At 44.0% G+C, this 24,801-nt stretch overlaps 2 protein-coding genes and 5 long non-coding RNA genes across 7 annotated transcripts; all 7 read left to right on the top strand.

Annotated features, from left to right (window-relative positions):
• The first annotated feature begins 1,356 nt into the window (after positions 1 to 1,356).
• On the top strand, positions 1,357 to 6,858 carry LOC6042155 (60S acidic ribosomal protein P2). Its single transcript, XM_038250617.1, has 3 exons — positions 1,357 to 1,467; positions 2,031 to 2,107; positions 6,459 to 6,858. The coding sequence occupies exons 1-3, from the start codon at positions 1,357 to 1,359 to the stop codon at positions 6,832 to 6,834; spliced, it is 564 nt and encodes a 187-aa protein (XP_038106545.1). The 3' UTR covers positions 6,835 to 6,858.
• A 1,217-nt stretch (positions 6,859 to 8,075) lies between these two features.
• On the top strand, positions 8,076 to 9,838 carry LOC6042154. Its single transcript, XM_038252333.1, has 2 exons — positions 8,076 to 8,481; positions 8,542 to 9,838. The coding sequence occupies exon 2, from the start codon at positions 8,734 to 8,736 to the stop codon at positions 9,328 to 9,330; it is 597 nt and encodes a 198-aa protein (XP_038108261.1). The 5' UTR covers positions 8,076 to 8,481; positions 8,542 to 8,733; the 3' UTR covers positions 9,331 to 9,838.
• A 1,926-nt stretch (positions 9,839 to 11,764) lies between these two features.
• LOC119766742 lies at positions 11,765 to 12,266 on the top strand. Its single transcript, XR_005277091.1, has 2 exons — positions 11,765 to 12,031; positions 12,110 to 12,266. It is a non-coding gene; the product is annotated as an uncharacterized LOC119766742 (long non-coding RNA).
• A 1,206-nt stretch (positions 12,267 to 13,472) lies between these two features.
• On the top strand, positions 13,473 to 14,006 carry LOC119766748. Its single transcript, XR_005277098.1, has 2 exons — positions 13,473 to 13,771; positions 13,850 to 14,006. It is a non-coding gene; the product is annotated as an uncharacterized LOC119766748 (long non-coding RNA).
• Positions 14,007 to 19,331: 5,325 nt separating this feature from the next.
• Positions 19,332 to 20,032, top strand: LOC119766747. Its single transcript, XR_005277096.1, has 2 exons — positions 19,332 to 19,600; positions 19,679 to 20,032. It is a non-coding gene; the product is annotated as an uncharacterized LOC119766747 (long non-coding RNA).
• Positions 20,033 to 22,655: 2,623 nt separating this feature from the next.
• On the top strand, positions 22,656 to 23,158 carry LOC119766744. Its single transcript, XR_005277093.1, has 2 exons — positions 22,656 to 22,928; positions 23,005 to 23,158. It is a non-coding gene; the product is annotated as an uncharacterized LOC119766744 (long non-coding RNA).
• Positions 23,159 to 24,062: 904 nt separating this feature from the next.
• LOC119766746 lies at positions 24,063 to 24,569 on the top strand. The gene is made up of 2 exons (XR_005277095.1): positions 24,063 to 24,333; positions 24,412 to 24,569. It is a non-coding gene; the product is annotated as an uncharacterized LOC119766746 (long non-coding RNA).
• The last annotated feature ends 232 nt before the right edge of the window (positions 24,570 to 24,801 follow it).

The raw sequence follows: 24,801 nt of genomic DNA, 5'->3' as shown, positions 1-24,801 counted from the left end.
TGACTCACCAACCGCTTCCTCGATGCAAACTGGTTCCTTCCCGTCCCGTCTACTGGAATGGCCCACCGAGTAAACCATATTTCCCGTCCTACTCCTCCTCCTCTTCCTCCTATACCGCTACGAAGACCGAAATCTGGAATACAAGACACTTTGATTCGGTCGGTCGCCCACTCCGTCCGGAACTTTCCAGCTGAAAAAGTAGTTCAACCTAGAACGCAACTTACCTTTAAACTGTCCAAAATCCTCCCAAAGCCTAAAACCAACAACTCGGTTCGACTCGGTTGCAATCAAGTCCGAACATGATCAACTGAAGAGAACTGTCAAACTGTTTGCGTCGACGATAATCGACGTCGAATTGAAGGTAAATCGATGGAAAAAACAATGTCGGGCAGGTCGAGTGTTTGTCGTACGTTTGTCGTCCTTTCGACCAATCGATATCGAGACGGTAAAATCAAAACCGTGCGACAACTCGTACGACGTGCGACATTTTTCAAACAGGGGGGCAGGACACATGCTCTACACTGAGCAAAAATCCCACGGCTTATCGAAGTGTTGTACACATGATCTGACCCTGCTGTACAGAGCACTCAAATTTCAATCGCAAAACACTTGAATTTTGGGCACCAAAATATACTGTCAATTCAATAGCAAAACACTTGAATTTGACTTGTTGCGTCACATGAAATCGAGGGGCATGACACTCCCGAGATGAGCTCGCGATTCAACTGCGATAACCTTCGATGAACGCGATCTGCCACGATTGCCAAGAATGAGCGCGATCTGACACGATTTCATCGCGATGTGAGCGCGATGTAGAAAAATCGCGCGATGTCAGCTGTACACTGCTCGAATGAGTTTGACAGCAACCAAATGACAGATCTTGCTGAAATTCGATTCGAGCAGTGGAAGAGCAAAACAAAACAAAACAAACACGTGGGGAAAGTGGCTGTGAGAGGAAAAAAAATCTTCCGGATTACCAGGAGAAAATGGTCCTCCCGAAGTTCAACCGAAAGCCCGCCATGAACAAGAAGAACGGCGGCTGGGAGAATTTCCTGAAAAGCCAACCGAAGATGCTGCCGCCACGACGAGCGCCGCCGAAAAAACCCAAGCCGGAATGACCCCTATGAAAGGCGAGGAAGTCGTCGCTGTCGATTCGTCAGCCCAAGTTCCCATGTTCCCAAGTCCCATGTCCACGCCCTAGATGAGTTCCCTGTGCCGGAAGTCGTCGCGGAACCTGCAGTCTTTGAGCCCAAATCCAACCCGATCCCCGGCCTTCCATGCTATTCCTTCTTTCTTTCCAGGTTATGGTGTTCGCATAAGCTTCCATGTCCCAGACCAGTACCAGCGGCCAACAATATGGTTTCCGATGAAAGTAGCAGCATGGCCAGAAGCAGCTCGAGCTCGATTGACGGAAGTGGAGGCAATACCACGACAACGACCAGTAGCAGCAACAGAACTGATCTGGCTGTACCGCTTGGAGCAGCTGTAACAGTGGCCACGGCTGATAGAAAAAAACAGCAGCATCAGTTCTGACCACGAGAACCTGCTCAACCAGCTGGCCCTGAACATTCTTTGAAACCAAAATGTCCTGCAGCGGATCACGCAAAGGTTCATGGGAACCCCAGGTCTACGCCGGATAAGCCACCGCTCAGCTGCTCGGCCACCAGTCCGGACCGTTGTTGCCATCACTCAGTGGTTAAGGACTGCCCAATATTGAGGACTCACACGTGCCCTGTCGCTGCGAGCCCGGTGCCACTTGGTTATCGTAATTAAAATTCTCGCTCTTCTTCTTGTTTGCACACTTTTCAGACGCCGAACTGATTATGTGTCGCGAATCTTTTGAGAGGTCATGCACAACTTCCGGTTGGACATACTGCCCACGCCCACGCGAGTTTGTCTAGGTGCACCAGCACGTGTCCAATATCATTCAGCACAAGATTGGAGCGCACGACACGAAGGACGACTCGGAGAACGAAACCTTGTCGGAGTGCTTCGACGAAATCTAACCTATCTGAACAGATTTGAACTAGTCGCTCGAGACGTTCAACCCCGAGGGCAGTTTGGTGGATGCGGCGGACGGCTCGCGGGTAACCATCTACAACTCCGAGTAGATCGATTGCATCAACGCTCTCAACGGCTGCACCGACATCCCGAGTGTAAGCAAGTCGACACTGTAATAATCTTACTAAATCTCGAAACGATTCTTTCAAAATCACAAGGAATTGACGCGTAATCAAACTTAATCGGCGTGAACTCGTTCCGCAAGACGCGAAGGGCCGGCAACCAGAACCAGCTGGTCGTCGTTGCCGATCGAAGACGGACTGGCCGACGCTGAGCAGTGTAATTTTCGGCAAGCAGCGGCCGCCGCTGGCCATCTGGTTACATTCGACTCGAACCGTCAGATCTCGGACATGCTTCACCTGCGACCTGCAAAGTCACTCGAGAGGATGGTTCGGCGGAGGCGGTGGACGGCTCGCGGGAAACCATCTACAACTACGAGAGGATTGAGTGAGTCGTTGAGGTAATCCACGCGAGCTTGCACAAGTGATCGGCAAAGAATTGCCGCTGCCGAGCCAGTGGAATCGGATACACTGCTGATACAACCAGAAACGCCATGTTACCAGCTCAGAAAGACACCAGCTCGGAGCAGCAGCCGCGCATTCAGTGAAAACTTGAAGCAGCATTTGAAAGTGTAATTGTAGTCGTGTTCAGGTTCAGGCTTCGCTCAAAAATTACCAAATCTAGAATAAAATTTATTTAATTAAATAAGCGTTTTATACATTTTAGAAACAGTTAAGCGGTGCTAAACCCAAAACTACTTCCAGCAGTACGCCGGAGAAAACCGCGCAACGTTCGCCGTTGACCAACTTGATGATCTGGACACCAAATTCCTGATGGTCACGTAGAGTGTCAACACCGTGTACACGGAACCGCCTTTCAGAGCTTCTCCTGCGACCTTCTCTACTACCTCAAAGACATCCCCGAAAAGTGCCGCGAAATCTGGGTCAAATCTGCCGCCCGACTGGTTATTCGTCACCTTTCCTTGTTGCTTCGCCATCGTCATGCTAATCGCCAACTCAAGCGCCTTCCAGCTCGCTCGAATATTCAATGGAACCACCATCTACTGCATCGTAGTGGCCGGAACGTTCGGGGTCTTCTTTCACCGCGATGCCGGCCTCACCTTAACCGAACACGGCTCTTTTTTTCGCCTCTGTCGCCTTAAACATTAAAAATATAAACAAACATCACCGGAAACATCTGCCAGCAGTAACACTGAAAAAACTTCATCAACCGAATCTCCTTCCCCTTTACAACGTGCGTTCTCTGTTCAAACAGCTCCATCGTGCTGGAGCAAAAGATCCTGCTGGCCATCTACAAGGTCCAAAAAAGCAGCCACTTTAAGATCTCCGCGTTGTGATGATCCGCCCTTTCCAAATCCACCTTCGTAAAACTTCTCGCGCAAGCGTTGCTCGGCATCGCGTTGGTTCGCACCTGCAGTGGGCACTTCCGGTATCGCGACGAGCAGAGCAGCAACACCGGCTGCGTCCTGGAAGGCAGACGCCGCAAAGCGCGACCGGATCCGGTGCCGGTCATAGCTCTGGTGCTGTAAGTGGTTTGTGATAAGTGCGGTACGGACCGACGGTCTTGCGCCATTGGACACTTTGTGCTTGCGCGGATGAATACTAAAGGCAACTAAGCACCACCCTTACACTCGTGCCTGGGTCGTAAACGGCCTGCTGTTGATCCGCTCGGTACACGCGTCGCAGCAAATTTTGTTGTTCCCGGCAATCAACTCAATCGCGATGAACGCGTTCGGGCAGGACTGGATCGAATACCTCGTTGTCTGCACTGGTATCCGTTGACGCCGAGCCTTGCTTTGGCCTTCGCTTCCTGCAACTCGATGCTCACCTTTCCATCATGTTGGCCACACTCTCGGCACTCAGACACAACTCGCACACCACATTCGACTCGCCTCCTTTGTTCACATTCTCCGGCACATATTCACGCTTTTCCGGACCGCCCTCGTTTGGTCAACGATCTTTTTCGTCTGCAAATCGTCGTTCAGACTGTCCTCGACGTCCGCGTCTGACCTGCCGACGTCGTCCTTGTCCGATTCGTTGGCGCCTTTGACGTCACCTCTCAGTTTGCCACCTGCTGTGGCAAAAATTAATTTGTTGGATTTTTTTTCTGCTTTTTCCTTGGTTTCCACATTTCCGCATTCGCATTCTGGGTGCGGCGTCATTTACGGCTGCTTAGTGGTTTTGAGGTGGATTCGCCGGAAGTTGACATGTCCGTAGTCCGGTTAGGGGCTGCATTTTCGTCGGATCGGGGGTTGCGGTTTTTCCGAGTCGATCGTGAGTGACAAATTCAAGAAGGACTCGTGCCATGTTAGTCATACCTCGCAGCCACAGCAAACTGTCTACGATGGACTAGCTACTCGTCGCAATGGCCGGCAACTTCCGTCCGGTGCCGCCTCCAACCTAATTTCACGGTAAATCGGCGCCGCGGCCGTCGATGTACCATCTCCGTCCCGTCGATGTGCTGAAGTACGTCTCCCCAAACTAAAGGAAACAATTAAAAATTAATAAAAATTAAGCATTTCACTCCAGGGTAACGCAGGCGAAATAGTTCCGGGTTGGTTCCGGCGCTTTTACGGTTCCGCAATCCGTCCTGAAAAACTCAGAAAAATTTACATGCTCAAAACAACAAGTAAACATTGAAGCAGTGCGCCCAATTTCATGGGAAACTGCTAGAACAAATATTTTCTGGCAACTCTGACTGCATGAACGAACATTTTCATTCGAGCACGATCTGAGCACGATGAGCGCGATGAGCGCGATCTGGCGCGATTTGGCACGATGAGCCAAAAACGACCGCGATGAAGGTACGATGAGCAAAGATGAAGGAATTTGGTGCGATTTGGCACGATTTGAATGAAATCGCGGAGTGTCATCCCCCTCGCATGAAATACTATATTATATTTATTGGATTTAAATAGCTTTTCTTTCTATAATCAATGCATGTTTGCATGTAAAAGAAATGGATTTTGATTTTTTTTTTAAATAAAGAAAATGAAATAAATGTTTTGGCTGCTTTTATTTTCTAACAACTTCAAGAACAACTTGGCGTGTAAAATTTTTGTATTTTTTTCTTCATCCGGTCCGGCTTTCACGATCGTGTTCCTGGTCAGGTTCGGTTTGTTCGCCCCCACTGGAGGTTCCTCAGCGTCGGCGAGTGAAGCCCCGGTGCCGGCGGAGATGGAGGCCCCTGGAGAATCTTCTTGTTCATGTGGAATTCTCTTTGGCGGAACCTCGGTGGTTCATCGACTCAAACTGTGCCTTGACCATCCGAATGACGCATAGCTTGGCCCCTGCATCCGAATCTTGCTTCTCACTGGCACCGCTTCCTGGTACGGCATCTGCAGCTTTTTCGCATCCTTCCTGTGAATCATACAAAATAAATTCAAAAATCAAAACTAAACCCCACAAAAAAAATTCTCTCCCCACTCACCAAATGAGTCCGGAAAGGAACTTTATCACAAAAGTTGGCTTCTATCCGGGTATCCGGGAGACCAAGCCCTTCCGTTGGCCATACGGAGCCCGAGCCCGAGGACGCAGCCTTGTGGAGATGTTCATCTTCGCGGTCACAAACCGGGCAGGCAATTTACTGGACTGGAACATGGCGGCAGCGAACTCACGCGGTCTGCGAAAAAGGAACACACCGGACTGCCAAAACTTTCAAATGAGGAAACAAAGCAAAGTCTCATGAAGCTGTCGCGAAACTGCATTTCAAATCAAAACAAGATCAATTTCAAGTGTTTTCCTCATCACTTTGAATACTTCAACACAGTGGGGAAAATTCATGAGCACTTGAAAAATTTGAGCCACCCGAATGAAAATAAGGTGTCAAAAAATACCAAAAAGTCAATCGCCAAAACACTTCAATTTGATAATGGATTGGATTGAAATTGGAACACAAACAAATTAGATCTAAGATGCGGCTTAATTGAATCATTCAAGTGTTTGGGCACTTGGAAAAAAAGGGTGGCATATTTTCAGTGTAATCAACTAAAATAATCGGCTAGTTGATTAGAAATTATCAGTTGATCAATTAGTGTGACGCTAATCAACTAACGGTTCCCACCGAGGGGCGCGAAACTGGCCTTTATATATTAAATTTGGGCATTTAATGTATTAAGGAATAAAATTCCTCTTGTCAACTAACATTTGACAGCGCCCAACCTGCTATGTCGAAAACATTGATTTGTTTTGCGTCTCCTTCGCGCACCCTCCTGTCAAGTTTGTGTTGATTATTTGATCTTGGTCAACAATTTGGCGATGCTGATCAGTTTTTTTGTTTTCAATTTGTTTTTGCAAATGTTTCCGGAAGGAATCAGTAAATTTCTGTTGCTAGAAGCTGCAAAAGGTGGTCCATCGTCCATTTCCGCATCTAGGTAGGTTTCGGATTCTCGGAAAACCGGAAGCTTATAACGATCATAGAGGCCTTGACAGTGTTCATCTGAACTTCCTGCTGGGCCTGTTCGCCGCAGTTGCGCAAATATTTCTAATCGCCGTTCCGTCGAACCCCGACATCGAGAAGGTCCTGAGCTCGGTCGGTATCGAAACCGACTCAACCCGAGTCACCAAGGTGGTCAACGAGATGAAGGGCAAGTCCGTCGTGGAACTGATCGCTACCCGCCGCGAGAAGCTCTCCTGGATGCCGTCCGGTGGTGCTGCCCTGACCAATGCCGCCAAGGAGAAGAATAAAGCAAAAGAAGGAAAAGAGTTCGAATCCGAGGATGATGACGACATGGGCTTCGGTCTCTTTGAATGAGGGATTTCTTCGTGGCAACATCGCCGGTTGCTTTGGCGTTTTATCCACAAACAAAAATTGTGCAATTTTTGTAGTGCTTTTTTTTTATTCAGCTGCAGGCAATTGTCTGAAACATCAAATAAAGAATCTTCTGCTTGTGTTTATGCTTCCCACGATCAGCTGGTTGTTCATGATTGGCTAGATTAGTAAACCATTTAAATAAATAAATCAAACTTGTTTTCTAACTGTCTAACAAATGTTGCTGGACCGCCGGGTTTCATGGTCGTACCGGTGATGGTTGTCATCACGGAGCCAAAAGATGTCACGGGTTGAGCAGGCACGAGCTGTTGTACGGCTAGCCCGCTCGAAGGTGTTCCCGACTGCTGTGGAGGTATGATGACGTTTTGCTCGTTTGGCGACAGGTACAGCCCGGACTGAGATCTCTGCTGGTGTTGTTGTTGTCACACCTGTGGATGCATTATGGCCACTGCTACTCAATGGAGGTCCTCCAATCAGTTGAGACTGCTGCGGTTGTTGCTACTGCTGCTGCTACAGACTACGATGCGAACTTCCCGAAGGTGGTGTCGTCTAGTTGTACGATGCTTTGGAGCTAACCGGCGATGATACGGCAGCTCCACGGTAACCTGGTGCCTTCGAGGCATCCACCTGAAAGGAGAAACAAAAAAAAAGTTTAACTCGCGAAACTCTACCTAACAACACTCACTCATACATGTTTGCGGTTTGTTTCGAGCATAAACGCTCCGGCAGTGCCATGTGATCCGCCGGGTCCATGCCCGAGACCCCGACCTCTCCGACTCACGACGCCTGATAGTGGTGCTCTCCACCAACCACATCGTGACCGTCATGACTCTGGGCACCACTTCCGCCGCCTCCAGCACCACCACTTAAGTTCGTCGCAAGAGTTCGAGCAAGTTCTCGTGCGCCTGCGCATTTGCGTGAAGGTTGTTGTTGATCTTAGACTCCAGTTGCTGGGCGATGACAGATCCTCTGGCCAGCAGCATCTCCTGTATCAGCTACTTTTCCGCTACTTTCCGATCTCCTGCGACACCGTTCTTCTTTTCAACTTTTTGTTTGCGGCAGTTCCACCCAAAACAACAAAAACAAACACGCGCGATGTCAAACGGTCGTACCAATGTGATGTAAAAAGAGGTGGCGATGTTTTGATCGTAAACAAAATAAATTCCTCGTTAATTAATTAATTTTGGCAGTTCATTAATTAATTTATTTAATTTCTTACTATTGTCGCGCCCCTCAGTTCCCACCTTCTATCATTATCTTGGTCTGATGAAGAAATGTCAAAAACACAAAACAAAAACAATTTTTTTGCGCAGATTTCTTAAGCCACAAAAATTCCGTCGGGACCCGGTTGCTGCTGGTGCCACTGCAAATGACGAAGTCATTTTCGTACGCCGGATGTAAAAGAAGTCCCAACTCCAACACGGTGTCATCCGACAGCAGCAGAACAAACAGCTGTTTATTGTGGAAGGTCGTTTGTTTTTGTTTTTTCGTCACGTCCGTGGTCTGCAGCGCCGGCAAGAAACCCAAACTGGTGGCTTCCTCCACCGAAGAGTCGGCGGCCGGGACGTAAGTCGACGAAGTGAAGGCGAATTGTGTCGTTCAGTGAGGAGGAAACGTCGGGAAGGCCAGGTAGGTAGATTATAACCGATTCACTGTTATGGAGCTGGCTAAAACGACTATTTTTCACAGCCCCTCATCGGTCAAGAAATCCCCGAGCGACAGCATTCCAGGAGGAGGAAAAAAATGTATAGAAAGTCCAGATCCAGACAGAGTCCATGGATCGTTCAAGTCGGCTAAAAAGAAGACTTTTACCGTTGTAAAGAAGGAAGTGAAGCGCGAACCGTCGGAATCGCCGAAAAGGAGGTGAACAATAAAAACAACATGATGAGTTTCTCCACGAGCGCAAAGAGAAGGCGGTTGCGGCGAGTCTGGCCGCCTCCAAGAACTACGGGACGGAGTACAATACGGGAGAAAGTTCTGGCCAAACGGCGAAACGGTGACTTGCTTGGCGCGGACGTTACAGATCATCGAGTGGCTGCGGATGATCGAGATTCTGGCCAATTACTTCTGCTCGGTGATTCTGATTCTGAGTCCGGACGATCTGCTGGTGAGTGTGTACTTAAGCTTGAACCGGCTTGCTTGGCGCCTGCGTACGCGGGCGTCGAGTTGGACATGACGGGAGTACTCGTTGATGATGCGATTAGGCAGAGCACGGGCCGAAGTTTGGCGCAAATTTTGATGGACGCACAGACGACGAGGGATTTGGGCCTGGTGGCGGAGCAGAGCAAGAGTAGCTATCGGATGATGTTCCGGCCGGCTCCGCACGCAGTCAACGACGTGTTTGGGAAGTTGAGGAAGATTAACAAGATGACGGGGACGGACGATGGACAAGATTCAGTCGATGTTTGGGTGGGTAGGCACGGTTTAGTTTGGTGGAGCAGTCCCTGCTGTAAGCGTTGGTGCAAGCTTGTGCGATGACGCCGCCGAACCATGACGGTTTTAATGAACCGGTGGCGAACGCATTGAGCAAGTGTGAGAAAGCTTTCGAAGGCGAAGGTGGAGGACATTGCGTTGGTGCTGAAGACGGAGTCCGTCAACCAGATTGTACAGTTGCTGCTGGAGGACGGGGTGGTTCACCTGGTGGACAAGTGTTCGATGATGCCGGGAACACCTCTGAAGTTCATGTTGGCGCATCCGACCAAGGGCGTTCAGGAAGTGTTGGAGCGATTCGGAGGACGGCAGCGTGAACATTTGCAGTTGGAACTAGGGGAACAACACGAGCATGTACCTGGAAGTTTGCCCGGTTTGACCGCACTCGGAAGGGTTCAAGAGTACATTCCTGGACTACGAAATATTGTTGGTGTTGAGCAGATCTCATGTCTCGAAAAGGCTATCATTTGTAACACGAGTGTTAAATTGGGGATAGCCGGATTATCATTCTGATCTGGAGATTACGTGTGAAATAAACTTTGGTTTTTACGAATGGGGGTGGGGGAATTTCTTTCGAATGAAAGTACAGCTCAAGAACCGTCCCACGTCAATGATGATCTTTTGGTAATTAGCACTGCCGGAATCACAATGGAACTAGTGATCATATTACCCAGGCAACAACATTCTGGACATCGTAAACTTTTCTTTTCCTCTTCTAACTCGTCTAACGTTGAATTATTCGCAATTTCCATGAAGGTCCGCAACTTCGAAGCGCCTTAAAATTCCCCCCCGGAAGAAGTTCGATTCGAATGTTCTGAATTATTAGAACCGTGTTTGCTTCCTTGTTTCCGGTTATCGGTCTGTGAAAAAAGCAAACCTTCTGCTTACGGCCAGCCCAACCTATCTGGGCCACGTTTTTAGATCGTTACTGCCACAATAGCAGTAAGCGGTAGCAGAACCAAAATCGTGCCACCGAAAAAAAGGGAGTTTGGCTGAGTTGGCAGCATCTAAAGAAATCCGTGTCAAAAACAAAAACTTCATACAGACCCCCCAACGATAAAAACGACTTGGTGGAAGCATCATCCGCCGGTACCTGATGCGGAGAAACTCCAGGACCATCTAATAAAAGCTCGATCTCCGGGAAGTTCCGCTGGGGACACCAAAGATTGAACCTATATTTGTGCTTCAAAACCATACTTCTCACTCCAAACAATTAATAAATCCCCGAAAATAATGACCAGGATTGGTGGCACAGTCCACCTCTTTCGCTTGGACCCCAAGAATAACGATAAATGTCGTCCTGGAAGGAGCAATTTTCACGAAATTCCGAATCGGGGTTTTAGAATCCTTCCAAAAACATTGGAAACAAAACACGTTTGCTGCTGTCAAAATGACTCAAAATGAGTTTAAATCGGGGTGGGAATGACGTGTCAGTTCAGCGCTAATTGATTAGCTAATTGACAGATAATTACGCTAGTTGATTAGCGTTACAATAATTGATTAGGTGTGTCCTGCCCCTCATTTTGACATTTTGACATTTTGACATTTTGACATTTTGACATTTTGACATTTTGACATTTTGATATTTTGACATTTTGACATTTTGACATTTTGACTGTTCGACAATTTGTCAATTTCTCGGGTGAGTTTTCAAAAAGCCGTAAGAGCCACCGTGACCTCTTACACTAATTTTCGTTTTTCTCGAAAATGATACAAAATTTCATTTATTTTAAGTATGGGGCACTTTAAGGACGTGTAGATGAACAATCTCGAGCATTTTAAAGTTTGAAGTTACAAAAATAATAATGTCAAGATAATTACTAAACCTACCACAGATATCTTTTGGTAATTTTGAAAGTTGTCACATTTTATTAAAAATCATTACAATATACTTTAGGCATAATATTACAATACTTATCCATCTAATACAATGCTGAAAGAACAGTAATACTCGACCAAAAATTTAGGAATCAAAAGGTATGACGAATTTCTGTTTGACTTGAAAACGTTATTACAGAAATCGTAATTTGTTTTCGTGTTCCTGAGTAGTTAAAAATTTGCGTAATTATTTCAGCATTTTTCAAATGTAATTACATTTCTGCATTGCCAAATTGTTTCAATATTAGGTAACTATACTACCCATTGATTGTGACAAATCAGACACACCTTATAGAGTTATCTACGTGCGCATGTATTGCGTGTACGTACACGAAAAAGATTGAGGTTAAATTTTGTACCAGCCAGCAAAACAAATGGCGTGCTAGTGTGCGTGAGAGCGGGCTTAGATAACTCTATATATTCGAAGAACTTTCCCAGTCAAATCAATCCGAATTCTGAAACGGAATCTAATTAGAATCGTATACAAATTCCGTGTTGCGTTTGAAACGGAATTTGTAAACGATTCTAATTAGATTCCGTTTCAGAATTCGGATTGATTTGACTGGGTTGGTGCTCGTCTTGCTGGACGGTTGACAGCTTGAACTGACGTTTCATTGTGTTTGAAATTTTCACGCTTCAAACAAGTCGCTCTGTTTCTGCTGCTACTTTTTCATTTATAATCAGTTAATTTGCCAATAAACGCAGAAAATTTGGCGAAAATGTGAAAAAAGCTTGCTGCTCTTCCCGCTGGCCCTGCGGAAGGCTAATTTGGCTGAGATTTTACAAGTTAGCCATCTCCTAGTGGACTGAATCAACTGGAACCGGCCCTCAATGTTCTCCGCCGTGAAATCATTTTGTTTCTTCGAAACAGGTACGAATAGTTGCTGCTGGTTGCTACAAAAGTGTTGAGTAACAAATTTTTAAACAAATTTGTTTCTGTTCTTTTCAGGTTCATCAATCAACTCGGGAGTGCGAGAGCTCGAGCCTCGTTGCCGAGCCATGGATGGCGCCGCGAAAGTTCTCAATTCTTGAATGTTCCGCCCTGAAGGATGCCCAACACAGGAAAAGAAAATAATTTGGAAATAAATAATGCTGTGTGGAAACGCGTCTTGTTCTTATTATATCTCGAAGGGAACCATTTTTGGGCATGGGCACATCTCACTCATACAGGCGCAAAAGCAAGCTACTCGCACTAATACATCAACAAACTATAAGATGAATGAGTTCACTAATACAAGAAAACAAAGTATACATGTGTTGGTGTAAAAGTGGTTGAAAAAGCTCGAATATTTCTTGCGGGTTTCCCTCTAGTAGATTGTGCGTGATTTCTCTCCTGTCCGTGCATGGAAGCATTTCCCACTTCTTTTGACATTTTGACATTTTGAAATTTTGAAATTTTGAAATTTTGACATTTTGACATTTTGACATTTTGACATTTTGACATTTTGACATTTTGACATTTTGACATTTTGACATTTTGACATTTTGACATTTTGACATTTTGACATTTTGACATTTTGACATTTTGACATTTTGACATTTTGACATTTTGACATTTTGACATTTTGACATTTTGACATTTTGACATTTTGACATTTTGACATTTTGACATTTTGACATTTTGACATTTTGACATTTTGACATTTTGACATTTTGACATTTTGACATTTTGACATTTTGACATTTTGACATTTTGACATTTTGACATTTTGACATTTTGACATTTTGACATTTTGACTGTTCGACAATTTGTCAATTTCTCGGGTAAGTTTTCAAAAAGCCGTAAGAGCCACCGTGACCTCTTACACTAATTTTCGTTTTTCTCGAAAATGAAACAAAATTTCATTTATTTTAAGTATGGGGCACTTTAAGGACGTGTAGATGAACAATCTTGAGCATTTTAAAGTTTGAAGTTACAAAAATAATAATGTCAAGATAATTACTAAAGCTACCACAGATATCTTTTGGTAATTTTGAAAGTTGTCACATTTTATTAAAAATCATTACAATATACTTTAGGCATCATATTACAATACTTATCCATCTAATACAATGCTGAAAGAACAGTAATACTCGACCAAAAATTTAGGAATCAAAAGGTATGACGAATTTCTGTTTGACTTGAAAACGTTATTACAGAAATCGTAATTTGTTTTCGTGTTCCTGAGTAGTTAAAAATTTGCGTAATTATTTCAGCATTTTTCAAATGTAATTACATTTCTGCATTGCCAAATTGTTTCGATATTAGGTAACTTTACTACCCATTTATTGTGACAAATCAGACACACCTTATATATTCGAAGAACTTTGGTGCTCGTCTTGCTGGACGGTTGACAGCTTGAACTGACGTTTCATTGTGTTTGAAATTTTCACGCTTCAAACAAGTCGCTCTGTTTCTGCTGCTACTTTTTCATTTATAATCAGTTAATTTGCCAATAAACGCAGAAAATTTGGTGAAAATGTGAAAAAAGCTTGCTGCTCTTCCCGCTGGCCCTGCGGAAGGCTAATTTGGCTGAGATTTTACAAGTTAGCCATCTCCTAGTGGACTGAATCAACTGGAACCGGCCCTCAATGTTCTCCGCCGTGAAATCATTTTGTTTCTTCGAAACAGGTACGAATAGTTGCTGCTGGTTGCTACAAAAGTGTTGAGTAACAAATTTTTAAACAAATTTGTTTCTGTTTTTTTCAGGTTCATCAATCAACTCGGAAGTGCGAGAGCTCGAGCCTCGTTGCCGAGCCATGGATGGCGCCGCGAAAGTTCTCAATTCTTGAATGTTCCGCCCTGAAGGATGCCCAACACAGGAAAAGAAAATAATTTGGAAATAAATAATGCTGTGTGGAAACGCGTCTTGTTCTTATTATTTCTCGAAGGGAACCATTTTTGGGCATGGGCACATCTCACTCATACAGGTGCAAAAGCAAGCTACTCGCACTAATACATCAACAAACTATAAGATGAATGAGTTCACTAATACAAGAAAACAAAGTATACATGTGTTGGTGTAAAAGTGGTTGAAAAAGCTCCAATATTTCTTGCGGGTTTCCCTCTCGATTGTGCGTGATTTCTCACCTGTCCGTGCATGGAAGCATTTCCCACTTCTTTTGACATTTTGACATTTTGCCATTTTGACATTTTGACATTTGACATTTTGACATTTTGACAGTTTGACATTTTGACATTTTGACTGTTCGACAATTTGTCAATTTCTCGGGTAAGTTTTCAAAAAGCCGTAAGAGCCACCGTGACCTCTTACACTAATTTTCGTTTTTCTCGAAAATGAAACAAAATTTCATTTATTTTAAGTATGGGGCACTTTAAGGACGTGTAGATGAACAATCTTGAGCATTTTAAAGTTTGAAGTTACAAAAATAATAATGTCAAGATAATTACTAAACCTACCACAGATATCTTTTGGTAATTTTGAAAGTTGTCACATTTTATTAAAAATCATTACAATATACTTTAGGCATCATATTACAATACTTATCCATCTAATACAATGGTGAAAGTGTTAGGTGGCAACCGCGAGCAGCTTGGTGGCAACCGCTAACAACTGCATGACAACGATCATAGGACACCGGCAAGGTGTCACCAGAAATAATTTTCATTCCTACCTCAAACCTGTTACAATAAAGACAGTTTATTTAAAGCTCCGCATTTTAGGTTATGGGCCCAGGTCACGTTTTGCACTGAAGAAGTTTTTCTCAAGAAATTCCGAAGATGGCTGACGAGAAAATTTGGCTGCTAAACGGGACGAACTACGGAAATTGGAAATTCCGGGTGGAGGTCCTGCTTGAGGACAAGGGCCTGCTGCATTGTGTTCAGGCGCCCTTGGACCTGGCGGGACTGGCGGAGTTGGAATCGGACTCGGCGAACGATAAGCAGAGGAAGCGAGCGTTGCGGGCGGAACGGGTGGCCGAAGATCGGAGCTGCCGGAATCTGTTGGTCAACCGGATTGCCGAGGACCAGCTCGACCACGTGAAGGACGCGCGGTCGGCCAAGGAGACCTGGGACGCGCTGCGCGACGTGTTCGAACGCGTCGGAATCGCTGGAAAGCTCTTCTTGAAGAAGCAGTTCCAGGAGTTACGGCTGGTGGAGGGCGGCGATGTTCCGGCTTTCCTGCTCCAGTTTGAGAAGCTGCTACGCGAGTTGAAGACGGCCGGGGTCAAGCTGGAGAAGGAGGATATCGTTTGCCAGCTGCTGTTGGCCCTGCCGAGATCGTTCGACGCGCTGATCACGGCGGTCGAGACGATCGAGCCAAAGGACTTGACGCTCGAGTACGTCAAGAAAAGGGTCCTGGACGAGCAGGTCAAGCGGAACGCGCAAGCTGCCCCGCAGGATCCAGAAGATGGAGGATTGGGTGAGTCTGTGTTTGTCGGCAAGAGACGGGAGATCAGGTGTTTCGGCTGCGGCCGGCCCGGTCACAAGCGAGCAGACTGCCCCGATGGACGATCGGACGAAAGGGAGCCAGAATTCAAGTCCGGCAGGTTTGCGCGAAACCCGAGAAGCGGAGCCAACGTGACGACCGAAAACGAGATCGCGTTTGGTGTTGCTACGGACAACGCTGGTGTTTTTTCGACGTCGCCTGCTGCGATGAACGGACGAATTGAGTGGTACCTGGATTCCGGAGCAACGGCTCACATGGTGCGAAACAAGTCGCTCTTTGCGGAGTTGCGACCATTGGATCGGAAAGTGCGGATTGCTGTGGCCAAATCTGGCCAATCGCTGGTTGCAGAGTCGGCCGGCACCGTGCGGGTGAAGATGCTACTGAACGGGAAGTGGCTACATGCAGTAGTCAACGACGTGCTGTACGTGCCGGAGTTGCAGTGCAATCTGTTCTCGGTGCGGCGGCTCGAGGACATCGGCATGGAGCTGAAGATCGCCGGAGGCGTCGTTTCCATCGAAAAAGGTGGACGCGTGGTGTGCCACGGTCGGCGATCTGGCCAATTGTACGCGCTGGATGTTTATCGGAACGACGGAACTGGTGGCACACGTGCTACTGCGATGGCATCCAAGAACGACGATTACGAGTTGTGGCATCGTCGGTTTGGCCATCTTGAGGAGGCGAACATGAGAAACCTCTGGAGGAACGAGATGGTGGAGAGCTTTCCCAAGATCAAGAACTGGCCAAGGCGATGCACGTGCGGGGTGAGTCTAGCAGCGAAGCAGACGAGAACCGTGATAAGGAAGTCGGACTGGAAACGCGACATGGTGTTTGACGTGCGCCGACAAGATCAACCGAAAACAGCGGGTGCTGTGATTGAACCGGTTGAGGAGGAGCCTGTTGCTGCTGTTCCAGATGGCGAGAGTGTCGTGGAGCGCTTAGCTGGTCCGTCTGAGCTACAAGACGTCGTTGCAGAGCTGACGGAAGACCAGGACGAGGCCGTGGAGGATTCGTCTGGAGGACAGCAAGTCGTTGCTGAGCTGACGGATGACGAGGGCGAGGAGGAACATTCCGGCGCGCTCCCTTCGCAACCAGAACGTGACCACTGCCCAGCAGAAGGGTCCACGAGGCGCAGCGAACGGGAGCGCAGAACCCCGGGTAAGTTCCCTGACCATTGTACACAGTTTAGCAGAAGTACTGTTGGTGGCCGCATTACAGATTCCACCGAGGACGTCCTGATTGTTTGTGCATGGAACACTGAGGCAGTCCCGAAGAACCTGGCGTCGACGATTGAAGTTTTGAAGCGGAGTAATGACTTCAACCTTTCGAAGAATGGCATCAACAGTGAGTTGGAGTCAAGCGAGGCGAGGTCTACAACGTGGACCTTCAGCCAATCAAGAAGGCGATCCATGTGCCGACGAGCACGCGGACAGTTCGAAGCGCTCCGGACCAAGCTCGGACTCCGCGATTGAGCGGGGGTGTTAGGTGGCAACCGCGAGCAGCTTGGTGGCAACCGCTAACAACTGCATGACAACGATCATAGGACACCGGCAAGGTGTCACCAGAAATAATTTTCATTCCTACCTCAAACCTGTTACAATAAAGACCGTTTATTTAAAGCTCCGCCTTTTAGAAAGAACAGTAATACTCGACCAAAAATTTAGGAATCAAAAGGTATGACGAATTTGTGTTTGACTTGAAAACGTTATTACAGAAATCGTAATTTGTTTTCGTGTTCCTGAGTAGTTAAAAATTTGCGTAATTATTTCAGCATTTTTCAAATGTAATTACATTTCTGCATTGCCAAATTGTTTCGATATTAGGTAACTTTACTACCCATTTATTGTGACAAATCAGACACACCTTATATATTCGAAGAACTTTGGTGCTCGTCTTGCTGGACGGTTGACAGCTTGAACTGACGTTCATTGTGTTTGAAATTTTCACGCTTCAAACAAGTCGCTCTGTTTCTGCTGCTACTTTTTCATTCATAATCAGTTAATTTGCCAATAAACGCAGAAAATTTGGTGAAAATGTGAAAAAAAGCTTGCTGCTCTTCCCGCTGGCCCTGCGGAAGGCTAATTTGGCTGAGATTTTACAAGTTAGCCATCTCCTAGTGGACTGAATCAACTGGAACCGGCCCTCAATGTTCTCCGCCGTGAAATCATTTTGTTTCTTCGAAACAGGTACGAATAGTTGCTGCTGGTTGCTACAAAAGTGTTGAGTAACAAATTTTTAAACAAATTTGTTTCTGTTTTTTTCAGGTTCATCAATCAACTCGGGAGTGCGAGAGCTCGAGCCTCGTTGCCGAGCCATGGATGGCGCCGCGAAAGTTCTCAATTCTTGAATGTTCTGCCCTGAAGGATGCCCAACACAGGAAAAGAAAATAATTTGGAAATAAATAATGCTGTGTGGAAACGCGTCTTGTTCTTATTATTTCTCGAAGGGAACCATTTTTGGGCATAGAGTTATCTACGTGCGCATGTTTTTCGTGTACGTACACGAAAAAGATTGAGGTTAAATTTTGTACCCGCCAGCAAAACAAATGGTGTGCTAGTGTGCGTGAGAGCAGGCTTAGATAGCTCTATGGGCACATCTCACTCATACAGGCGCAAAAGCAAGCTTCTCGCACTAATACATCAACAAACTATAAGATGAATGAGTTCACTAATACAAGAAAACAAAGTATACATGTGTTGGTGTAAAAGTGGTTGAAAAAGCTCGAATATTTCTTGCGGGTTTCCCTCTCGTATATTTTGCGTGATTTCTCACCTGTCCGTGCATGGAAGCATTTCCCACTTCTTTTGACATTTTGACATTTTGCCATTTTGACATTTTGACATTTTGACATTTTGACATTTTGACATTTTGACATTTTGACATTTTGACATTTTGACATTTTGACATTTTGACATTTTGACATTTTGACATTTTGACATTTTGACATTTTGACATTTTGACATTTTGACATTTTGACATTTTGACATTTTGACATTTTGACATTTTGACTGTTCGACAATTTGTCAATTTCTCGGGTGAGTTTTCAAAAAGCCGTAAGAGCCACCGTGACCTCTTACACTAATTTTCGTTTTTCTCGAAAATGAAACAAAATTTCATTTATTTTAAGTATGGGGCACTTTAAGGACGTGTAGATGAACAATCTCGAGCATTTTAAAGTTTGAAGTTACAAAAATAATAATGTCAAGATAATTACTAAACCTACCACAGATATCTTTTGGTAATTTTGAAAGTTGTCACATTTTATTAAAAATCATTACAATATACTTTAGGCATCATATTACAATACTTATCCATCTAATAAAATGGTGAAAGAACAGTAATACTCGACCAAAAATTTAGGAATCAAAAGGTATGACGAATTTGTGTTTGACTTGAAAACGTTATTACAGAAATCGTAATTTGTTTTCGTGTTCCTGAGTAGTTAAAAATTTGCGTAATTATTTCAGCATTTTTCAAATGTAATTACATTTCTGCATTGCCAAATTGTTTCGATATTAGGTAACTTTACTACCCATTTATTGTGACAAATCAGACACACCTTATATATTCGAAGAACTTTCCCAGTCAAATCAATCCGAATTCTGAAACGGAATCTAATTAGAATCGTATACAAATTCCGTTTCAAACGCAACAACCGGTTCGAACACGGAACCGGTTGTTGCGTTTGAAACGGAATTTGTATACGATTCTAATTAGATTCCGTTTCAGAATTCGGATTGATTTGACTGGGTTGGTGCTCGTCTTGCTGGACGGTTGACAGCTTGAACTGACGTTTCATTGTGTTTGAAATTTTCACGCTTCAAACAAGTCGCTCTGTTTCTGCTGCTACTTTTTCATTTATAATCAGTTAATTTGCCAATAAACGCAGAAAATTTGGCGAAAATGTGAAAAAAGCTTGCTGCTCTTCCCGCTGGCCCTGCGGAAGGCTAATTTGGCTGAGATTTTACAAGTTAGCCATCTCCTAGTGGACTGAATCAACTGGAACCGGCCCTCAATGTTCTCCGCCGTGAAATCATTTTGTTTCTTCGAAACAGGTACGAATAGTTGCTGCTGGTTGCTACAAAAGTGTTGAGTAACAAATTTTTAAACAAATTTGTTTCTGTTCTTTTCAGGTTCATCAATCAACTCGGGAGTGCGAGAGCTCGAGCCTCGTTGCCGAGCCATGGATGGCGCCGCGAAAGTTCTCAATCCAGGTTTTTAAACGAAGATGGCGTTCGAATGGTGAACGCCCGAAATGTCAAAATCGCGCAGTAGCACCAACATTAGAAAAAAAAATGTTGCTGTCATGCCATGGCACACTTTTTGCGTAATTTTGGTACCACTGCGTGATTTTGACATTTCGGGCGTTCACCATTCGAACGCCATCTTCGCTTAAAAACCTGGATTCTTGAATGTTCCGCCCTGAAGGATGCCCAACACAGGAATAGAAAATAATTTGGAAATAAATAATGCTGTGTGGAAACGCGTCTTGTTCTTATTATATCTCGAAGGGAACCATTTTTGGGCATGGGCACATCTCACTCATACAGGCGCAAAAACAGCTACTCGCACTAATACATCAACAAACTATAAGATGAATGAGTTCACTAATACAAGAAAACAAAGTATACATGTGTTGGTGTAAAAGTGGTTGAAAAAGCATCATTCCTTTGTGGACCATCATTCAGTGAGGTACTCCTGGATTTTAGCTCCTGAAAAGTGCTTAAAAAGTGCAAAAATGCCTCAGGGCAAGAAAAAGAGGCGGTCCTCACCAGCAGGATCGGCAGATTTAAAAAAGCTAAAGAATGCCGAAGCGCTACCTGCAAAGCCAGGCAGTTTGAGCAAGGACGCTCAAAATTCGTCTGGAAACCAGTTTGCTACCCTCCCTGTGGACGTGAGCGAGAAGGAAGAATTTGAACGACGGGAAAAGTTGCCACCCATTTTTGTGAAAACATCGTCATCGGATTCGGTGCGAAAGTGGCTGACCGGGTTTATCAAATCTGGTGCTTTACGAGCTTCCATTCGCTTGTGTGCTGATGGACTCAAAATTCTGCTACCTACCAGAAAGGATTACAACTACGTTCGGGATTTCCTGAACAACACCAAGATTGAATACTACAGCCATGACGATCCAGGTAAACGCCCCATGAAACAGGTCCTCCGTGGCCTGTACGACATGGATGTGAGTGTGCTGAAAGAAGAGCTCAAAACTCTGAAGTTGAACGTAATCGAAGTCTTCAAGATGACGAGACACAACAAGGACATCAAGTATCGTGATCAACTGTACCTGGTTCATCTCGAGAAAGGATCGACAACGCCGTCTGAGCTGAAAGCAGTTCGGGCCATTTTCAACATCATCGTGACTTGGGAACGTTATCGTCCAGTGCACCGTGACGTGACGCAATGTTCGAACTGCTTGCAGTTTGGACATGGTGGAAGGAACTGTTTCATCAAGAGTCGTTGTGCAACCTGCGGAGGTGAGCACAAAACACAAGCTTGCGAAACAATCAACGAGAACATCGAAGCTAAATGCTTCAATTGCGGCGGCGACCATTCTACCAAGAATCGAAGCTGCCCAAAACGAGCTGAGTTTGTGAAAATTCGGCAGCAAGCGACGACGAGGCACCAATCAAATCGTCGCAAAACACCACCAGCATACACGGACGTGGATTTTCCTGCTTTGGCGTCACCAGGAGCAGGATCTGTTCGAGTGGTTCCAAATCTGCAGCCATTGCCGTTGAATCAGCGGCAAAAAGTTGCAGAGCATACAACACCTCCAGGCTTCAGTCAGCAACCGAGGGAAAACCAACCAACATCAACGGGTGAAGGCAGTAGTGACCTGTTTTCAGCACAAGAACTTCTGAACATTTTCATCGAGATGACAACAACTCTGCGTGGGTGCAAAACTCGCCAGGAACAAGTAAGAACTCTTGGAGCATTCATCTTAAAATACAGTTCGTAGTTTACTCGTTGTAGTGATTTTGAATATTTCAATGGTTTTTTTTTTTTTTTTTTTTTTAGTTTTAGGTTAGGATTAGTTGTTTAAGTGATTTTTTTTTCTTTTTTATCCAAATGTATTCAATTCAATGCAATAATGTAAAAAAATTTGAAGCAAATAAATAAATGTGATCAGTTAATAATAAAACGAAAAATACAACAAAGATGAAGAGCATTAGGCCATACCACTTATCATGTAAAAGAAATGTAATTATTATAAGAATGTTCAATAAAGACATATTTAATTTCAAAATTTTTGGTTGAAAAAGCTCGAATATTTCTTGCGGGTTTCCCTCTAGTAGATTGTGCGTGATTTCTCTCCTGTCCGTGCATGGAAGCATTTCCCACTTCTTTTGACATTTTGACATTTTGAAATTTTGACATTTTGCGTTTTGACATTTTGACATTTTGACATTTTGACATTTTGACATTTTGACATTTTGACATTTTGACATTTTGACATTTTGACATTTTGACATTTTGACATTTTGACATTTTGACATTTTGACATTTTGACTGTTCGACAATTTGTCAATTTCTCGGGTAAGTTTTCAAAAAGCCGTAAGAGCCACCGTGACCTCTTACACTAATTTTCGTTTTTCTCGAAAATGAAACAAAATTTCATTTATTTTAAGTATGGGGCACTTTAAGGACGTGTAGATGAACAATCTCGAGCATTTTAAAGTTTGAAGTTACAAAAATAATAATGTCAAGATAATTACTAAACCTACCACAGATATCTTTTGGTAATTTTGAAAGTTGTCACATTTTATTAAAAATCATTACAATATACTTTAGGCATCATATTACAATACTTATCCATCTAATACAATGCTGAAAGAACAGTAATACTCGACCAAAAATTTAGGAATCAAAAGGTATGACGAATTTCTGTTTGACTTGAAAACGTTATTACAGAAATCGTAATTTGTTTTCGTGTTCCTGAGTAGTTAAAAATTTGCGTAATTATTTCAGCATTTTTCAAATGTAACATTTCTGCATTGCCAAATTGTTTCGATATTAGGTAACTTTACTACCCATTTATTGTGACAAATCAGACACACCTTATATATTCGAAGAACTTTGGTGCTCGTCTTGCTGGACGGTTGACAGCTTGAACTGACGTTTCATTGTGTTTGAAATTTTCACGCTTCAAACAAGTCGCTCTGTTTCTGCTGCTACTTTTTCATTTATAATCAGTTAATTTGCCAATAAACGCAGAAAATTTGGTGAAAATGTGAAAAAGCTTGCTGCTCTTCCCGCTGGCCCTGCGGAAGGCTAATTTGGCTGAGATTTTACAAGTTAGCCATCTCCTAGTGGACTGAATCAACTGGAACCGGCCCTCAATGTTCTCCGCCGTGAAATCATTTTGTTTCTTCGAAACAGGTACGAATAGTTGCTGCTGGTTGCTACAAAGTGTTGAGTAACAAATTTTTAAACAAATTTGTTTCTGTTTTTTCAGGTTCATCAATCAACTCGGGAGTGCGAGAGCTCGAGCCTCGTTGCCGAGCCATGGATGGCGCCGCGAAAGTTCTCAATTCTTGAATGTTCCGCCCTGAAGGATGCCCAACACAGGAAAAGAAAATAATTTGGAAATAAATAATTCTGTGTGGAAACGCGTCTTGTTCTTATTATTTCTCGAAGGGAACCATTTTTGGGCATGGGCACATCTCACTCATACAGGCGCAAAAGCAAGCTACTCGCACTAATACATCAACAAACTATAAGATGAATGAGTTCACTAATACAAGAAAACAAAGTATACATGTGTTGGTGTAAAAGTGGTTGAAAAAGCTCGAATATTTCTTGCGGGTTTCCCTCTCGTAGATTGTGCGTGATTTCTCACCTGTCCGTGCATTTTGACATTTTGACATTTTGACATTTTGACATTTGACATTTTGACATTTTGACATTTTGACTGTTCGACAATTTGTCAATTTCTCGGGTAAGTTTTCAAAGGCCGTAAGAGCCACCGTGACCTCTTACACTAATTTTCGTTTTTCTCGAAAATGAAACAAAATTTCATTTATTTTAAGTATGGGGCACTTTAAGGACGTGTAGATGAACAATCTTGAGCATTTTAAAGTTTGAAGTTACAAAAATAATAATGTCAAGATAATTACTAAACCTACCACAGATATCTTTTGGTAATTTTGAAAGTTGTCACATTTTATTAAAAATCATTACAATATACTTTAGGCATCATATTACAATACTTATCCATCTAATACAATGCTGAAAGAACAGTAATACTCGACCAAAAATTTAGGAATCAAAAGGTATGACGAATTTGTGTTTGACTTGAAAACGTTATTACAGAAATCGTAATTTGTTTTCGTGTTCCTGAGTAGTTAAAAATTTGCGTAATTATTTCAGCATTTTTCAAATGTAATTACATTTCTGCATTGCCAAATTGTTTCGATATTAGGTAACTTTACTACCCATTTATTGTGACAAATCAGACACACCTTATATATTCGAAGAACTTTGGTGCTCGTCTTGCTGGACGGTTGACAGCTTGAACTGACGTTTCATTGTGTTTGAAATTTTCACGCTTCAAACAAGTCGCTCTGTTTCTGCTGCTACTTTTTCATTTATAATCAGTTAATTTGCCAATAAACGCAGAAAATTTGGTGAAAATGTGAAAAAAGCTTGCTGCTCTTCCCGCTGGCCCTGCGGAAGGCTAATTTGGCTGAGATTTTACAAGTTAGCCATCTCCTAGTGGACTGAATCAACTGGAACCGGCCCTCAATGTTCTCCGCCGTGAAATCATTTTGTTTCTTCGAAACAGGTACGAATAGTTGCTGCTGGTTGCTACAAAAGTGTTGAGTAACAAATTTTTAAACAAATTTGTTTCTGTTTTTTTCAGGTTCATCAATCAACTCGGGAGTGCGAGAGCTCGAGCCTCGTTGCCGAGCCATGGATGGCGCCGCGAAAGTTCTCAATTCTTGAATGTTCTACCCTGAAGGATGCCCAACACAGGAAAAGAAAATAATTTGGAAATAAATAATGCTGTGTGGAAACGCGTCTTGTTCTTATTATTTCTCGAAGGGAACCATTTTTGGGCATGGGCACATCTCACTCATACAGGTGCAAAAGCAAGCTACTCGCACTAATACATCAACAAACTATAAGATGAATGAGTTCACTAATACAAGAAAACAAAGTATACATGTGTTGGTGTAAAAGTGGTTGAAAAAGCTCGAATATTTCTTGCGGGTTTCCCTCTCGATTGTGCGTGATTTCTCACCTGTCCGTG

This window comes from Culex quinquefasciatus, chromosome 2 (assembly GCF_015732765.1).
Source record: "Culex quinquefasciatus strain JHB chromosome 2, VPISU_Cqui_1.0_pri_paternal, whole genome shotgun sequence".
NCBI classification, from domain to species: domain Eukaryota; kingdom Metazoa; phylum Arthropoda; class Insecta; order Diptera; family Culicidae; genus Culex; species Culex quinquefasciatus.
Note: the sequence above shows the minus strand (reverse complement) of the source record. Positions and strands in the feature narration are given on the sequence as shown.

Excerpts from the sequence above, each read along its gene's own strand:
- LOC6042155 (XM_038250617.1), top strand. The coding sequence starts at position 1,357 with ATGGTTTCCGATGAAAGTAGCAGCATGGCCAGAAGCAGCTCGAGCTCG. Across the intron at positions 1,468-2,030 it reads GCAACAGAACTGATCTGGCT|TCGCTCGAGACGTTCAACCC; the intron begins GTACCGCTTGGA and ends GATTTGAACTAG. Across the intron at positions 2,108-6,458 it reads GTAACCATCTACAACTCCGA|GTTTCGGATTCTCGGAAAAC; the intron begins GTAGATCGATTG and ends GCATCTAGGTAG.
- LOC6042154 (XM_038252333.1), top strand. The coding sequence starts at position 8,734 with ATGATGAGTTTCTCCACGAGCGCAAAGAGAAGGCGGTTGCGGCGAGTC.